The sequence below is a fragment of the Stylophora pistillata genome, chromosome 13, assembly GCF_964205215.1.
Source record: "Stylophora pistillata chromosome 13, jaStyPist1.2, whole genome shotgun sequence".
Classification (NCBI taxonomy): Eukaryota; Metazoa; Cnidaria; class Anthozoa; order Scleractinia; family Pocilloporidae; genus Stylophora; species Stylophora pistillata.
This window is the reverse complement of record NC_142531.1, coordinates 5,893,906-5,912,167: the sequence shown is the minus strand read 5'-3', so window position 1 is coordinate 5,912,167 and position 18,262 is coordinate 5,893,906. Positions and strand designations below refer to the sequence as shown.

Here is an 18,262-nt window from a genome sequence, read left to right as displayed (position 1 = left end):
TTGGCTAAATGTTTTTTTTTTATTTTTTCTTTAATTGTGTAATGACTTAGACAGAGACATTTTTATTTCCTCAATAAAATACTTTTGTCTAACTTTGCAGGTTAGAATAAACAAAGTAAACACCTCAAAATAAAGCCAGGTTCAGTTTAAGTCTCAACAAAACTTTGTGGTACATGACATAATATGCTGTTAGTGCAAATTTTTTAACCAAACCTTTTATGAACATTTATTGTAACAATCAGGCAAGTTTTGAGCCAATCTCAAATGTACCACTAAGTGTTATTGAGACCTCAAGAATTACTTACTGTGAACATATCTTCAGTCCTCTCCTCTTTAAAAAACTTTCCCTTAGAGTCTTCTTGGCTCTAACTCTGGGGCATTTCAATTGCCAAAATCTTACAAATATTGTCGCAAAAATCTTGGGTATAATCAGTCTTCTTCTTACTTATATTGTTATTGCAGGTAGGAATGAGACTTTAAATTGTTTAAGGACTGAAGTACTCATATTACATTATCTTTAAACCTCTTCTTTTCCTCAGTGAGCACAGGAGAGTCACAACATATATTTGTGTTAATCTGGAGTTTTAGTCGATTAACCAAAAATGAATTCAAAGCAAATTTTGATCAAAGTTAAAGGCCAAATGAAATATTTTTAATTTCACAAAGAAGCTTTATAACTGTGGTAAGTAAAATTGTTCTCATATTGCTGCAAAGTTTGGTTTCTTGTTGGTTTACATGTTTTGTATCAAATTTTATATTTCTAAGCAAAATTTTCAGTTTTTGGTTGTGTCAAACTGTGGCCAATATACTTCAGTTCCAAGGTTCTTTTCTTTTCCTTTAGTTGTGAAAGAAGGAATAAAGGACAAAGAAATTGAAAATGAAAGAATTCTTATTTGTAAACCAATTTAAGTGATAGGTGACATTGTCTTGGTAATGCCTCATACAATCTGTCATGCAGTGGAAAGCATATTCTTTTATTGTTAATAGAGGACCCACCAATTAATTTCATCCCTCCAAATTGTACTTTAATCCAAATATATCAAATTTTATATATCACAATTTAGCTCACTGAGGAAAATGCATAGAGATTTTAAGAAAACAGCCATGAGGTTTCACAGTAAATGAAATACAGTCAAACCATCCATAAGTGACAACCAATGAAATACTATTATGTATCTTAGAGTAAAGTAGGTGATCTGGTTTCAATTTTGCAGAATGAGAAAATGTTTTGGAAATTATAAAATTAGCCAAGGAAAATTTATGTTCTTTATGAGGCATAACAAAACTATAGTTTTATAGTTTTGGGCCATAGAGAAATGAAGGGGAAATTCTGGCATCACGTTGCCTATCAGCATCTATTTAATCAACCCTTGTATAGAGGTTTTGCATGGCAGCCATGTTGGATGGCAGGAACAATGAAAATATTTTGCATTAGAAAGAAATTTTTTCCCATGGGTAAAATAATCTATTGTTCCTGCCATCCAACATGGCTGCTGTGCAAAACCTCTATTTCTTTTTATGGGATTTATTTGCTTGCAAACAGTTCAGTTCATCATAGCAGCGATAAGCTAGTCTCATTCACCTATATGAAACTTTGTTATTCTAATCCAAGGCATTACTCAGAAAAAAATCTCCATTGGCAATGAAGTATTTTCAGTGAACGTTTACAACAGCTAGCTCTCATCAAGAAACTCACCATTTGGACAAAAAGATTTGTTCTCGTAGTTCTTTTTCCAGTTTAGTTGACTCAAATGTCTCTTAGGCTCAAGTCTCAAATGGTCATATGGTCGATTGCATACATTAGATTTAATAAATATGATGTCGTAGTTCCTTTAGTTTCTGTAAGATTGTCACCAGGAAGGTTTAACTGTATCAAACAAACTAGACATGCAATTTATCATGGAACCATGCTCTAGATGGACATTAAAGTGGGAGGGAAAAAAAGCAGGACCCAGCCCTTCTATTATATTTTCATATTCTTCTGTTTTATCAGGCTTATTCTCTCACCTTTTGGACACTACATAAACCCAGGAAAAACAGACTCGAGAGAGAGAGAGAGAGAAATGAGTCGGGTGGGAAAAGGATGAAATGGATAGAATTACTAATACCCCATTCACACCAAAGCTTTAAACAGCTGTGTTAATGAACATAGAAGCTGCTCTCACCAATGTTTGTTGACTTCAAATTTAGCACAATGAAAAATAGAAAAAAAAAATGAAAAGTTAGTGACTTCTTGAGACCTATGGAAAAATCATTTTTCATTTCTCTGTTTCTGACTTTCATTCATTTAAACCCAGTTTAATTTAACATGTATTGCTGGTGTGAATGGGCTATTACATTACTTTTGTGTCTTTTTCTGTGCTCTGAATGGTTACTTCTTGTCTATGACGGCAACTTCTGTAACTTCTATTTCTTCTTCAAAGTAAATTACACTGATGACCTTCACAAGTTCTTAAACCCATTAAAATTTTACATGACTGAGAATGATTTTGAATTTATGATTTTTTCAAGTGGCACTGCTTTCCTTTGTATAACAATACCGATGAAAAAATAAACTTTGCTCACATTGCTGAAGAATTCAAATATTCCTCAAGAGAGGATTTGGCCTCTCATGTCATTCAAAGTTTAAACCCTTGCTTAGCTTGACAGCTTAGAAAGTAAAGCATCACTCTGGTATTACAAGAGTCGTGCATTTTCAATTCTGTCAAACTGTGTCTGTGAAATCCTGCTTGGTTTCCTCTCTCATTTTCATAAATTTAAGATTTCACAGTGAAGATCTCTCTGTTACTTTAAGTCAATTGCAGGTATTCTTAACTGCAACCCTCTGGACCAATTTTGTATATAGATTACATATGATTTTCTTTAGGCAAAAAATGACAAAGCCAGTTGATAGAAAGTATCTCAAGAAGTCAGATAATTTCGTTTTGACAGCACATTGAAATTTTTTATTAATATAAACTGTCTATAGATCCAGTGAAAAAAGTGAATCACTACTGACTGATTAATGGAGAACCAAGGGAGGGTGGAATGAAGAAGACTGCATTGAATTTTGCAAACAGAGAGAATTACACATGGAATCTATGATAAATTGCATGTCTGATGTGAATCTAGAACTGAACTTGGCTTATACAAGGGCTTAGTTTACCTGTTTAACCCAGAGGTGGAATTGTAAACTTAAAGAAACATCACATTACAGCCACAGTCTGATCCCTGGAGCTCTATGGTCTTCTGCCTACTGCCTGGTCTACCTCATCCATCTCTCCATCTTTTAGCATTTATCCTGTGACATGAAATGTCCCTCCATTACTTTCTTTGTCAAGGTTCAAAATTGATGCTTAAGTCAACAACTACAACATCATTACAAAATATTGAGAGAGAGAAAGTAAAATTATTACATGAAATCTGCCTTTCTGACATATTGTTTAATTGAAATCATAATGTGTCATGTCAATTTCAGCACAGTTTAACGGGGTAGTCCTGCTAACCCCATTTAAATCAGGCTTTTCAAACCAGTGCTTTCAAAACTGTATCATAACTCAATGCCATACATGCACAAGTGTTAGTCATTCACTCATTCATTTATCCATTCACTCAATCATCAACTCATGAATTTCATAAAATCATTCCTTCATTAAGTCATTCATTCAGCCAGACCATCATTCAGTCTGTGTTCATGTCATTTGATCATTATGTTTGTGTGGTAGTCAGTAATTTTAACATACTGACAGTCTATCAGTCCTGTTAGATGTCCTAGTAAAACCTAGCAGGCTTAGTTGGGGGTAGAGAAGGGGAGAACATATGAAAAATTGTTTTGGTTTAGGACCTTTTACCAGCATGGTAGTTGATTTTCTTTTCAAAATTGTTGATCTCACAAGAAAGCAAAGCTGTTTCTTAAATTTAACAATGGCCCAGTAGAAAAAAAATGGCCTGCAGACAACTATTTTTTAAGTTTTAACATATTTATCATTGACACTATTATTTAAGTTTAAGATGTTATCTAAAATAATCCTAGTTAGCCTTATTGACTGTAAATACAGCATTCAAGGCGAATATAAATGCCATACATGAGTGCAAATGTTACCTGTTCGGATGCAGAAAAATATTTGTTTCAGGTAAGCACTGATCCACTGCTGCAATTGATGTTTTCCAACTCAAGCCTTCGAAAAAAGTAAATTCAGTTTAGAAATACTCAGCACAAAGTGCAAACACTGAGAACAAACTTTGAGGAAAACGCAGAATTAGGTCAATTGAAAAGTCTTCAAAACGTCTCTGGCCGCAAAGCCACCTGGACGACTGTCAAACCAAACACTTGCACAGAGTGACAAGGTGTATTATCTGGACCACAAAACCGTTCTTGATTCTTGCGAAGAAAAGGCCATACAACGAAGAATGACTGGGATACTCTTTTTGCTTTCCATAAGCAGAAAATGCTAATCCATTAACTCAAACAGCAAGATCGACTGCACCAAAGATAACTCATTACTAAGAATACATTAACTGTCGAAACTTCTCAAAGTTTAGGAAAAATTTTCTTAACTATATCCAGGGGATATTTGCAGGTTGAAAATAATCCACCAGTTTCAGTTCAAGCTCACATAATTTTAGCTACGTGTTACAAGAATCACAAGAGCGTCGTCCATAATGGACGACGCTCTTGTGAATTTTGTAATTTTGTAATTGATTTTTGTACATCATGTCGGAGCGATGTCGATTTCGAGTTTAAATCTTTTGAAAGAAGCTTAACTCTTTCAAAAGAAACAAAGAGAATTAAGTTCAATACTTTTCAATAAGAAGAGAAGTACAAAAACTATTTAAATAATTAAAGGACGAATAACAAACCTCCAGAAAGAGCAAATTCGAGCCCAACATAAAGTCCTTGGGTTGGGCACTCTGAACTACGACGGCCACTTCGTCCCCGAAAAAGTTCACACTCGCAAAGGGTCATGGGACAGGTTACAAACGTAAATAGTAGACGTGAAACTCTGTATCGTATCGTACAAAGTCGTGTTTTAATATATGTATCTAGAGTTTTGATCTGGCAAACCTAAATTTTTAAAAGTTAGAAAATCGTAAACTTGCCAATAAATGAAAAAAAATAATGATGATAAGAAAGATTAAAAAAGAAATCAAACAAAATAAAAGGGCGGGACCAGTATCGCAGCAGAATGTTCAACCCCTTGCGCTTCAGGGAACTCGCCTTGAATGAAGAGGTAAATTTGAGAGTGTTTATAACAAGTGGAGTACGTGCTGCTAGGAAAAAGAGCAAAACTGTGTAAAACTGAATGTTTTTTTTTCTCTAAAGTGACGTAACTATATATACACAAACTTTGCTGTTTGATTAAAAATTGTTTAAATTCAGCAGAGTACTAATGCATAACCTCAGTTTGAGACTCTGGTAAAAGTGTTAACTTACCCACAGGTGAAATAATACCCTGGCTAATGTACAGAAATACATAAAAAAAAAAAAGGTATGCAAAGACATTCCAGAGTATTTAGAAGCTGACTATGAAATGGGAAAAGATCAAACCATCCAGATAAAGATTAAAAAACGAATGAAACAAAAAAAGTCAAGTTCCCCTGGACCGATGTTAATCTAGAATTGAAGAGTGCGAGCAAAGAGTAACCTTGTCCTTAATTGATAAAATAGTTAACTAATGCACCAAAATAAAAAGACCAGTATAAAATGACATTCCATGATATGTGGTAGCATAGTTAACTATTTTATCAATTAAGGACAAGGTTACTCTTTGCTCGCACTCTTCAATTAGGTAGAAGCTAAATTTAAAATGGGAAATACAACAAATTATTCAAAAAAAAGAATTAAAAACTGAAATCAAACAAAAAAGCGGCAAGTTCCCCGTGAACACGATCAGCATCTGTATGGAACCGCTGTGGCGGTAAAATGTTCAACCCACTGCGCTGCGGGGAACTTACCTTGAATGGAGAGCAAATTTTAACTTTATATGTAACAAGTGGTGTATGTGCCGCAAGGATCAACGACCATCAACTGCACAAACATTCTGATAAAATACGTATTTTGACTGTAGGATGACATTTCAACAAAAACTCTGCTATTAGCCAGTTTAATAGTGTGGTGTATGTACTGCAAGGATCAACGACCATCAACTGCACAAACATGCATCCTGATAGAAAAAAAGTGTTGTGGCTGTAAGATGACATTTCATCAAAAACTCTGCTATTAGCCAGTTTAGGAATGATTACTGAAATAAAGTGGTGTTCAGATGCATGTCCTCCATTTAAGAGTGTAACAAAAGTGTTAACACTAATGTATTGAAGTGAAATAAGGAGTATACAAAAACACACCAGAGTACTTCTAAGCTTGGTGTAAAATGGGAATAGGAACATATCGTCAAAAAAAAGGGAAGGTTAAAAAAAGAAAATGAAACAACACGGCAAGCTCCCCGGAACAGGATCTTTATCCTGTTTCCCATGAGGAAAAAGTGTTTTGACTCACTCTAGTATCACTATTTTATGAAATTTAAGCAGTTGGTTTTATTATGTCGGTGGTAATGAATTAAGTAAGTCGTGGGCAAAAAATGATCAGCAATGGGTTAAGGTATTTATGATGAGCATCGTACGTGTCGGCAAAAAGTTAAGACTTTCGAGACTGCAATTGGTTAGCAAGGTTTATTCAGACCAGGTAAGTATGATTTTAAAACTGTTTCTAATAGATATGAATATACATTTGAATAGGTAAGATAGTTTTCTCATAATGTATCATTTGCTTTACAGTAAGGGATATAATAAATAGATATCAAATTCGTAAAACAGGCCGCATTAAGTTAGTCTTGCTAACTGAATGCCAATACTAGATACTAGCTCCAAATACTGACCGGCACCTAATTAACAAATGGTAAACACCACAGCGTACACTATAGAGTTATGGATGTACGCGAGAGGTTGCTAAGCACGAAAGAAGCGTAAGAGTCGCTCGAGGCGATAGCCGAGAGCGACTCTAGTTTCTTGAGTGCTTAGCAAACCTCCCAAGTGCATCCATAACTCAATAGTGTACGCTGTGGTGTTTACCATTAGTTTTATAACATAACATTGATACATTGTAGCTAAAGAGTTCACTTTTATTTAACAAATCTTACGTGACCAGAAGAAAACAAGCGCGCGTGGAAAAATAGTCTTTGCATTTGCTCACGTCAGCAGCGTACACCCATGGGGCAAATGGGGGACGCTAAATTGACCAATCAGAGCGCGCGCTTTACTTTGGTTATGTTATAATTTTTGGGAGTTAAAGTTTTGGAACTTTTATAGATCGAAAACAAAGTCTGCAAGGATTCCAAAAGTTGTCCACCTTGGTAGTGCTAAAGCCTCAACCCCCTCGGCCAAGGCAAATCTATTTAATCACTTTTTTGCCTCCGTGTTTTTGAAGCCCGATTTGCATACAGTAGAAACAACAACCACTTTTACTGCACAAGATAATGAATTGTATTCTATTCAAGCAACAATCCAGGAAGTGTTTAAAGCGCTGAAAAACATTGACCCATCCAAGGCGTGTGGCCCTGATCAAATACCGGGCAGAATATTACGGGAATGTTCATCTGAAGTTGCACCTTCTCTAACACGTTTAATTAATATTTCTTTAAGAGTTGGCTGTGTCCCACAGGATTGGAAGCGTGCAAACGTTGTTCCTGTTTATAAAAAAGGTGACAACGAAGATGTCTGTAGCTATAGAGCAATCTCACTGTTAAGCCTTATTTCCAAGATTACTGAGCGCATTGTTCTTGATCGTTTCTCCAACTTTATTGCCGATAAAATCTATCCCATGCAACATGGTTTCGTCAAAGGACGCTCTACTATCACTCAGCTCCTCGACACAGTACACCGGATGGTCAGAACAATCGACCATGGCGAACAAACGGATGTCGCCTTCTTGGATTTCTCCAAGGCATTTGATTCAGTATCTCATGCACATCTAATCAGTAAGCTGGATCAGTCTGGAATTAAGGGACCATTGTTGCACTGGTTCATAAGCTACCTTGGCAATAGGCTACAGCGAGTAGTAATTGATGGTAAAAGCTCAAATTGGTTCAGTGTCACCTCAGGAGTCCCACAGGGTTCTCTACTTGGACCTGCTTTATTTGTGTTGTTTATTAATGATATGCCGAGTGCGTTATCTCACTCAAGCACATTGGCTCTGTTTGCTGATGACGCTAAGTGCTTCCGCACCATAAGATCTTATGCTGACTGTGCCTTGCTACAAGACGAAATTGACAAGCTGGTTGACTGGAGTAACAACTGGAAGCTGGCCTTCAATGTTGACAAATGCTCACTTTGCATAGTAACACGGAAACGCAGCCCCATAATTTGCAACTACAGAATGGGAGAGAAGGCTCTTAGCAGGGTGAGAGCCCAACGCGATCTCGGGGTACTTATGTCAGATACAGCTAGCTTCAATGATCACATCCAAGCCCAGGTAAACAAGGCTAACAAAATGCTGGGTTTTATTCGTCGCACTATCAGCGGAAGCAAAATTTTATTACCAACTCTGAGATCCCTTTATGTGGCTCTCGTACGTTCTCACCTTGAGTACGCCTCTGAAATCTGGAGCCCAAAATCAATTACTATGATAAAAAGAATAGAAGGGGTGCAACGACGTGCGACTCGGCTTATGTTACCCGATTTTAGCTATAATGAACGCCTAAAACGTCTCAACCTGCTACCACTGGTTTACCGCAGAGAAGTCAAGGATCTTTCAACTTTTTATAAACTGAAGTGCGGGCATTTTAACTCTTCACTTAAGTCGTATTTTCAATTTTGTTCAGATGAGAGATTAAGATCGCATGCAAGTAATAAACTAAGAATTAATAGATTCAGGACGGAACTTTTTAAGGGAACATTTTTTAATAGGATTCCGTATCTATGGAACAATCTGCCTGATGCGTTGAGGACGGCTAGCTGTAGTGTTTCTTCTTTTAAGAGACTATGCACTAATTTTTATAACGATAGGGTTTTCGACCCTGAGCACCCATGTACCACCTGGGCTAAACCAGCACTTAGTTAGTAAGGTTGTTAGTTAGTAAGTTAGTTAGATTACTCAGTTAGGTAGTTAGCAGCTAGCCAGTTACATACCTTGATTAAGTTTTTTATATATCCGTATATTTTTTTCATAATGGGTTGACTAGCACGTATGGTTCGTCAGTTCCCTTCTAGTCTTCCCCACTGCCTTGTTATGTAACCCAATTTGTTATTATTGTGTGTTCTTTTGTTTTATTTTCCCATGTAATTGCAGTGAAATGGAATAAATAAAAAAAATAATAATTTGTCATGACAGTATTGCTCCTGAATTAAACGTTGTTGTCATGAGAATGTAGGAAGTGATCGTCGTTTTAGGAAGCTCTTGATCGTTTCACAAATTCTTTTGTTCGGTTACAATGGAAATGTATGTAGAACGGAATGGAGAATATACATGCTGATGTTTGGGAAAAGCATACTCAAGAGATCATGTCTACGGTATCTTCAGGCCGTCTTCAATATGGAAGCGGCCACAAGGGACCTTTTAATAGATCATTTTATATGAAAACATTTGAAAGGGTTGTATGTGATGTACACTTTTTGATTTCGGAAATAAGAATTATATGGTTTATACTTTTGGTATGACAAAATACTACCTCGTAGCTAAGGACCACAAAAATCTGTGTTTCAGTAGATAGTTATAAACCTATTGAAAAAAAAGTAAAACAGCAACAAACTCGGAGAAAGAAGAGTTTACCACCGCTTTCTCTAGATTTTTTCCCATCTTACTCCCACATTTCGCGCAAACTAAAGCGTGTTGACATCCTATCAGGTTCTTGCAATTTACGGCCAGAATTACAAGAACATCGAGGACTTTTTTTGCAATTTTTGAATTAGATACATTATCCAAGAGAAATTCAGATCATAAATAAAGAAATTTTTGTCAGTTTTATGCTTGTCCTTCCTTTCTTGTTGAAATAGTTTATGGCATAAATGAGTTAATGTGAAACGGGTAAAATATTATACTCTTAACAGCCTCTTAGCTAGTCTCCCTCGCAGCCGTTTTTACTCTCGTCACGTTTTTACTCTCGTTTGTGGGAAGGAGCGTTGCGTGACAAGACTGAAAACGGCTGCGAGGGAGACTACCTCTTAGCAGGCTTTAAGATAAATAGATTATTCAATGCAGTTGAGTTTTTTAAATACGTATTTTGTGCTTGCTCCTGAGATCAGAGACAAACAGCTCACGGAGGGAGTTTTTAACTGCTTACTTTGACCCTCATAAGTATTTTAGAAACTATATGTGGGGTTAAATAACCACCGTAGATAACTTTTAACCCTTTCACTTCCAAGATCTCGTCAGTAATTCTCCTTACTGTCTGCCAAACAATTGTTATGATGCTACTTCTGAGAGTTTGGCATTGGATCAACTAATAATCTAATTTGTATTTTTCTATATTTCCATCACTTGTCTGCTTGATATTCGGTACTGATATTGCAAGGAGAAATTCCGTCTTGGTCACTCATGGGAGTTCAAGGAATAATTAATTGGACGCGAATAGAGGATCGTAGTTATCTGAAGTGGAACCGAACTCAAATTGGGCAATATTTTTATACCGAAACAGTACATTATTACTTAATGAACGGGTAAAGTTATAAACTATTCACTTTTCTCTCTTTTTCCAACGCGAAAGGAGGAACATCAGGCGCGTTTGCTGAGGAACGTAGAATGTCACATCGGCTTGTGTTTCACGAACTCGCTGTCACTTTTTGGTTTACGTTATACTAACTCCTGATCTTCGACATCATCGTAAACATTTCTTCCGTTGTTAGACAGGTCAGATGATATTTCAATCTCGGTCCTTGGTTATGTTTTGTCGCAATCTAAGCCACAATCTACGAGAAGACTGTGGATAAAAAAATCGATTCACTTAGACACACTCTCTTATCATTCCAGATCAAAAGACGATCAGGCTAGAAGACTAGGTCTCCCACGTATAAACTTTATTTTTAGAGTAGGCTCCCTCTAAGTTATTTTTAGACTCAGAGTATCTGGTCCCCTGGGAGTATTGTGCCACGTGCCTGGCGTGTTAATGAAGAACGAGTCTATGTGAACCAAATTTGCGACACAGGCTTGGTTATTTCCAGATCATTCTTAGTTCTTCGAAACGGAATTGATCATTTACTGGGATCGCATTAGGATTCGGGGGTATGTGGAAAGGAGGGGAGGTATGCAAGGAGGGGGGGGAGGGGGGTGTTAGTCTCTCTTAAATACTTCGCCACGCCGCTTCTTTCCTTAAAACATCTGTCTTCTAATTTCTCCTTACAGAATCACCCTTGTATCAAATGTAAAGGTCACGAGAATAAAGGAAATGATCACCAATTTAAGTAGCTTCTTATTGTCAAAAATTCTCCTTGTCAGTATCAGGAAATTTAAAGACAACGGTGTGAAAATATGAATGTTAATGTTACGGCGTAAAGGGTTAATAAAGTCATGTTTTATTAGAGACCCAGAATGCATCAGGAGTGAGGCAAACGGCTCTTGACTTAAAATGTGCAATTTCCTGAAAACTTTGGTCAAGGTTCAACCAAATGAAGTTGTGCGTCGTCCACCATCCTTCTGCTAAATTAAGAAACGGTCAAGATACACTAACAAAAATTTTCTGTAGGGTGTGATCCTTTCAACTTCCTATTAAAGTGCTACTGAAACGTAATTTTCATATCCGAGATTTTTGACATATAATAGAGTTTGAACGTTATTTGCAAACGCTGTGTACTTTTTTTGGACCAACGCATAGCGGAAAGTACATTTTTAACCATTCGAAGTTGGCCGGCTGAGATCAAAATTGGCGGCCATCTTGGCGCGGCCAAAACAGCCCTGTGACGTCACTGGTTGTGTACTTCTGTGAAAGAAGGGTAAAAGCATGGAGTGTGGCTTGCATGTTGGGAAGCCGAAAAAGAGGATTTCGGGCAAAATGCCATCCTCTTCTTCTTCATCGGCGGCCACATCGGCATCTTGGCTATCTGCGAGAGGTTCGCCTGGATAGGGAGCAAAATTCCCGACTGATACCGAGAACGAATCTCTACCAGTCTATTTAGTTAATTGGCAACTGACGAGATCCACAAGATTAGGATCGAAACCGCGGTCTTGCCTGACCATCTACAGAAAATGTCGAAAGACATTATAATGGCAGATGGGCTACTAAATGCCCTGGGCCAAAGCAATGCCATTCAGAGAGTGAAGTAAACATGGAGGCCTCATACGACACCGCCACTGAAGATGATCTACTCGGCAAGTCTGAGGATAACGAACAAATCCCTCTGTACCAAATGCCAAGCAGAACATGCCCAGAATCCCTACAATATAGGGCGAGGGCCAAAATAAGAGCAGATGAGGATTTCAAAAATGAGATAAAGCAAATCCTTAACAACGCGGAGCAAGAAACAGTAAAGGCGATCATGTGCTTCTATGAACGTGAAATCGGTCGTTTTGATACCGAAATAAAGAAAAGAAAACGAGCCAAAACGGCTGAAACACTGAACACTGAGAACTGTAGTACGATCGAATCAGCGCGCGTGGCGCAAGCTGAAAGCAATCAAGACAACTTAACGATCGAGGCAGTCAAAAAAATAGCTGTACATCTACAAAGGTGAACGATTCGAAAAAGACGCAATCCCTGATGTGCGTACTCAGTGCCACACATAAAGCAAATTCTCATGAAAAACTGGCATTTAATAGAAACACAACCACTACTGAGCGAACTATACAAAAATCCGCCGCTCGTATCTTACAAAAGAGGGCGGTCGCTCAAAGACATACTCGTGAGGGCTAAACTTTGAATAGGCTACTCTAAACACACGCCGGGGAGTCGTATAGGCCTGTCAACCCCATTTTACGCCACCATCTTCCTCTTCGCTACTGGAGACAACTTCGCATCGTTCAGAAGAAGATTCACTTGACAAAACTTCAATATCTGCCATCTCCTTCGCCCACGAATACAAACAAACAGTGAGTGAAATCATAGTTAGTAGAGGGGACTGGTTATGAAGGCCGGCAAACTTCAGACGAGGAACTCTTTGTTTACTTTTTTGGTATGTCACGTGATTATGAAGCTGCACACACTTGATTCAAAGATGGCGGCTAGTATGTGCGTCTCACGAATGATCGTATTTTACCTCGATTTGGAAAATATCTCGACTTTTAGAGTTTGATTTGGCTATGAATATAGTCTTTTAACATGCCTGGTGTAAATTGTGCGGTTTTTGGATGTGGTTCTTGTAGAAGAACCAAAGGAATCGGCATTTTCAAGTCGCCCTTAGCGAAAGATGAAAATCACAAGAGATGGCGCAACGAGTGGCTTGGTGTACTCAAGAAAACAATGGAAATGGATAAAGATTTTAAAAGACAGATAGATGAAGACAAACTCTACACTTGCGAAAAGCATTTTTTGTCTGAAGATATTGAAATATGTAAGTATTTTTCGATAACTTTTGCTATGGAACGATACGATTGCTGAGCGTAAATTATGTGCGTAGCGTTGCCAAGCTACTAAGATATAAACAAACAGCTTTTTCTTTCGTAGAGAGTCAGGTTTAAGAAATAATGATTTGCTTTTGTCTCTTTTAGAGTCCATTTGGAAAAAATGACAAAGAAAAAGCTTCGATTTGGAGCTATTCCAACGCAAAATCTGCCGAAGAAAAGTTATCAAAGGGAACCAACACAAAGTAGAAATGCCCCATCAGAACGCCCGTTTGAACAAGACGTTCCCGCTACGAACTCGTTTTATAAGACACTTCAAGAATTTTGCAACAGAGTAAAAGAACTTAAATCCCTTGTTAACTGGATTTCCAAGTTTTTTGTTGACAAAGCTGTTTTCAAGAAGATGGTCGCGCCTTTTATGTTACCACATCTTGAAGTTGTTGTAGATGACAGTCTGGCATTTACTGTTAAAGTGTATGGATGTTACTTGGTTGATGATCATCCTTTATATCTCAAGTATCGTCGATCTGTGCAGAATGTCACATTATCAAACTTGATTAAAGAGCTTGAAGCATTCAAGTTATGTAGTGGAGTACAGGAATGCGGACTAACTGGCAAACTGTTTCATCATGTTGTCCCCTTAAGTGCTACTGACTCAGACAGTAATACTTCTGACTCTGAGGAAGATGAAGAACGACCACGGGAACAGTTTCCCCATATGGGATTTTGGAGAAGCAAGGGTTGCCGTCTTCCCCAGGGAGAAGAGATCTGTGTGCTGTGCAATGAATCAACAAGAAGTATTTCCCAAGCCCATAGTTCAAAGTGCCTAAAACCTGCACAGCTCAAGGCTCCAGTGTCTAAGACAGACCCTCAGAGGATAAAACTAAATTTACAAAAACACAGACTGAAGTGTGCACAGCTTGAAAAGGAATTGCATGAAATGCGTGCTGAATTACAAAAGTCAAGCATTGAGATAGACAATGAACTGAGTAAAGAGTTAATCACGATACTTGACGCAGAACAGTCAAAAGTAACTCCTTTCATGAAGCTATTTTGGCAAGAACAGCAAAAAATGTTTCAGAAGAGCAGCGGTACGCTATCAGCCAATGGCAATTAGATTCTGTTTATCTCTGGCAGCAAAGAGTCCTTCCTGCTATGAAGAGCTGAGGAATAGTGGAGTACTTGTCTTGCCCAGTCAAAGAAGACTGAAAGATTACAGGAATGCTATGAAACCAAAGAGAGGCTTTCAGAATGAAGTCTTTGAAGTCTTGAGGTCTGAAACATCAAATTACTTTGATGTCCAGCGCTACGTAGTTTTGCTATTTGATGAGATGAAAGTTTTGGCAAACCTTGTCCTGGATAAAGAATCTGGTGAACTCATTGGGTTCACAGACCTTGGTGACCCAGAACTTAGTTTTGCAGTCTTGGAGAAATCTGACATGATTGCATCTCATGCATTAGTGTTCCTTTTACGAGGAATTTGCACAGAGTTAAAGTTTGCAATTGCACGCTTTGCTACAACTGGCATTACAGCAGCACAACTTATCCCATTGTTCTGGGAGGCAGTTGGGATTCTAGAGACCGCTTGCAACTTATGGGTCATTGCTGCAACATCAGATGGGGCGTCTCCAAACAGAAGATTTTACAGCCTTCACAAGGAACTTGGAGATATTGCTGGTGATGAACCATGCTACCGCACCATGAACATCTATGCTCCCCACCGCTTCATTTACTTCTTTTCAGACGCACCCCACTTGGTGAAAACCACTCTACTAACTATGGTGAAATAAACCACGCTATCGGAGTGAACACAACCAGTGACGTCATCAATCCATTTCGCTTGGTACCAGAGCCTGGACATGGTTTTGTGTAAAATTTTTGATTTGAACGGTTAAAAAAAGATATCTTTCGCTTCTTTTTGGCCAAAGCAAACTATATCATGATGATCAGCATATTCAAAACTACAGGTTAGAGCGAAAATCTCAGATACGAAAATTTCGTTTCAGTAGCACTTTAAAGGGCTTGGTGATAATCTAGAGGACTTCAAAAGGACATCAAACAAATTGAACGAGATTTGATTACAGATTACTCACTCGAGTTTCAGTGGAAGACTTCCCAGAATGTGACCTAAATGCATCAGCTGCATTTTGGACGGTATCGACTTTGACTCGTATTTCAGCCATTTTGATCTAAAAAAAAAAAAAAAATAGAAAAGAATAGAGAAAAATAGGAACTTCGTGAGAACTCAAAGTAAAAACAACCTAACTTCCTAGAGGGCGGAAAAGCGTGGGCGATCAAGTCGTGATTGGTTTTAGTTTGGCATCTGATTGGCTGATGAGTTTTCTGGATCAATCACAGAGTAAAGAAAATTTCTGTACAAAAAAAAAAATTGTGATTACAAGTATGCATAAGCTCATCAAAATACTAAGCAAAAACGCGTGTAAAGCGAAGAAACATGGTACGGAAACGGTGTCAAACGCCGGAAAAGACGTTGACAAGCGTCGTCAGAAGCCAAAAACAAACAGCAGACACTGAGCGCGATATCAAAGGAAAGCAACTATGCCTTGTATCATGACTTTTCATGTTGCGACTTTTTATGTGGAACTTACGTCAAAGTCTTCATCACTCTTTACATCTTCGGGAACTTCTCTGAGTTCGACTTGCTGTTAAAAAAAAAAAAGGAGAATTTTTGGTCGGTCAAAATAATTTGGATAACGGCTGCTGTCCGTTAATTTGAACTCTTCCTCCTCTAATTTAAGCGCCCAAGCCTCGTGGGTCAGTATATCCCTGAAGTTTTTCAACAGAACTGTACAAAGCCGAGACAATACTTTGAGCCACCCAAGGTAGTTGTACATGTCAATTCCTCTCTTCTGCCTTTGATTCCGTGCACTAGAACCAGTCTTCTCAGCTCGCCTAACCTAGTTAGGGTTAAGGGGTGCCAACACTACAATCGGGGGAAGGGTGGGGGGGAATATTACGACGTTTAATTTTTTCCTACCTGACTGAGTTGGTTTTTGCGCTGAAAGTAGGTGCGTATGATGCACGATCCTCGCAGTAGAGAGCGCTACTTATGCAATAGCGAAAATATTGGTAGAGCGCTGCACTAGTATCGCAGAGGTCAGTGGTTCGAATCCCGTACAGGCCTGATTTTTTTCAGGTCTGATTTTCGCTATTGCATAAATAGCGCTCTCTACTGCGAGGATCGTGCATCAGACGTATCTATAACCGCAGTTCAAAATATATGAACTTTCATATGTTCATTGTATCCGAAAGTAGGTGCATTAGAAAACAGAAACCACAACCTTTACTATAATGATGAGAGATTATTTAAAACGTTGATACCATCTATCACTCACACAGCCTACTTTTTTTTTTAAGGAGAAGTGGTTTGGCTAAACTTTCTAAGTGGAAGGTTTATTCGAGTGTCTTAGATCATTCACCTTTACCGTTATTGCGCCAGCTAGTTTGTCGTTCGATTCTGAAGGCGTGGCTCCTTGAATAGAAGGTTCATCCTCCAAAACAAAAGCATCTTCTTCCTGAGTTATCACAGAGTCTATTTCATCAGAAGGAGAATTTTCACTGAGTGAGTTTTCGTATATGCGACTCGGGACCCCATCGTTTGAGATCTTATCACCATGTTCTTTACTAGGTTCCTCTTCAAAATTAAGATATGCTTGATCTCTTTGAGGAGTTTTATCCAAAAGAAGAACATAATCCTCGGGTGGTTTCTCATATATGTGATTTGTGATCCCGTCTTTAGAGCGCAAAATGTCATCATTGCTGGGTACCATCGAGGATCCTTTTCGCGTATCGTTTGTTACTAAGGAGTCCGGATATGTATTTTGTTCAGCGGTTTCCACAACAGAATCCTTCTGTGTGATTTTCTCTTGAGCACAGGTGATAAGAGGAGAGCCTTCTTTATCTTAAAAGAAAAAAACCAGAGTGACACAGTCTTCAAGTAGTCGAAGAAAAGAGAAAATTTGGGCACGTAGTAGGCACATCTGCATTTGCTCTTAACTGAGCGACTTCTTTGGACAATTTTTTGGAGGGATGACCCTCGCTATCAGATAACAGATGTTAATGAAAGATCACATACGTAGCTACGAACTTCCGATTATGATTTTGTTTCTTCGTTTTTAGAAATTATAAAACTGCCCTCACATCTTCTCACCTCTCTGATACGTGAGGACCCAGTGGATTTACAAGTTGGTCTGCCACTCGAATAAGACTCTGATAAATTACACCGTAGAACATGAAACTTACTTTCGTAAAGTGGCAGCTTCTCTTGTAAAAGCATCTCTGGGTTTTCAGGCTCATCGCTAATTCTCGTGTCATTGATCGCGTTTTTGCTGGGTAATGTTGAATCTGACTGGCTCCTGAGATGTTCAACCATTTCATAATCCTTCTGTGCCTTGTTTGACCACTTCTTTTTAGCTGAAGGGAAGATTTTGCTGGTTAGAAATCTAGAGCCGCTTCCTGCCTCTGCACCGACAAAAACGTAGGATTATTGGTAATACATGACGACGACGAAATCGATATTCATCAAAATGTTTTGGAACGATTGTAGCTTGTTATCGATAATCCTTCAATTGATTTATTTGATCCCATTTCACAATCAAAGCCATTATTGCTTATCTGATGCTATTAGTACTGGTGACTCTTGAACAAATTCCGTCCGAGCCTCGGTTTTGGTCTCCTCGGGCGCCTTAGCCTGCAGCACAGGTATCATTTTTCTTTTCGCGAGTTTTTCAAGAGAGCGGAAGCAGGCACGAGGTGAGTGCGAGGCAAACGCAAGGCGAA

The 18,262-nt window shown here is 38.3% G+C and overlaps 2 protein-coding genes and 1 long non-coding RNA gene across 3 annotated transcripts in view; 1 reads left to right on the top strand and 2 right to left on the bottom strand.

The window, feature by feature from the left end:
- Positions 1 to 5,253, bottom strand: LOC111326944 (uncharacterized). The gene is made up of 3 exons (XR_002694484.2): positions 4,840 to 5,253; positions 4,082 to 4,157; positions 1 to 3,280 (listed from the first exon to the last, which is right to left on the bottom strand). It is a non-coding gene; the product is annotated as an uncharacterized LOC111326944 (long non-coding RNA).
- A 4,219-nt stretch (positions 5,254 to 9,472) lies between these two features.
- Positions 9,473 to 18,262, bottom strand: part of LOC111326990 (uncharacterized) — a 34,430-nt gene continuing 25,640 nt past the window's right edge. The window contains 6 exon segments of the mRNA XM_088743111.1: positions 9,473 to 10,841; positions 10,843 to 10,889; positions 15,556 to 15,651; positions 16,072 to 16,125; positions 16,903 to 17,384; positions 17,726 to 17,896. Coding sequence (XP_088599237.1) covers positions 10,763 to 10,841; positions 10,843 to 10,889; positions 15,556 to 15,651; positions 16,072 to 16,125; positions 16,903 to 17,384; positions 17,726 to 17,896 — 929 coding nt within the window. The 3' untranslated portion in view covers positions 9,473 to 10,762.
- Positions 13,165 to 15,252, top strand: LOC148717375 (uncharacterized). Its single transcript, XM_088743620.1, has 3 exons — positions 13,165 to 13,452; positions 13,612 to 14,553; positions 14,600 to 15,252. The coding sequence occupies exons 1-3, from the start codon at positions 13,221 to 13,223 to the stop codon at positions 15,250 to 15,252; spliced, it is 1,827 nt and encodes a 608-aa protein (XP_088599746.1). The 5' UTR covers positions 13,165 to 13,220.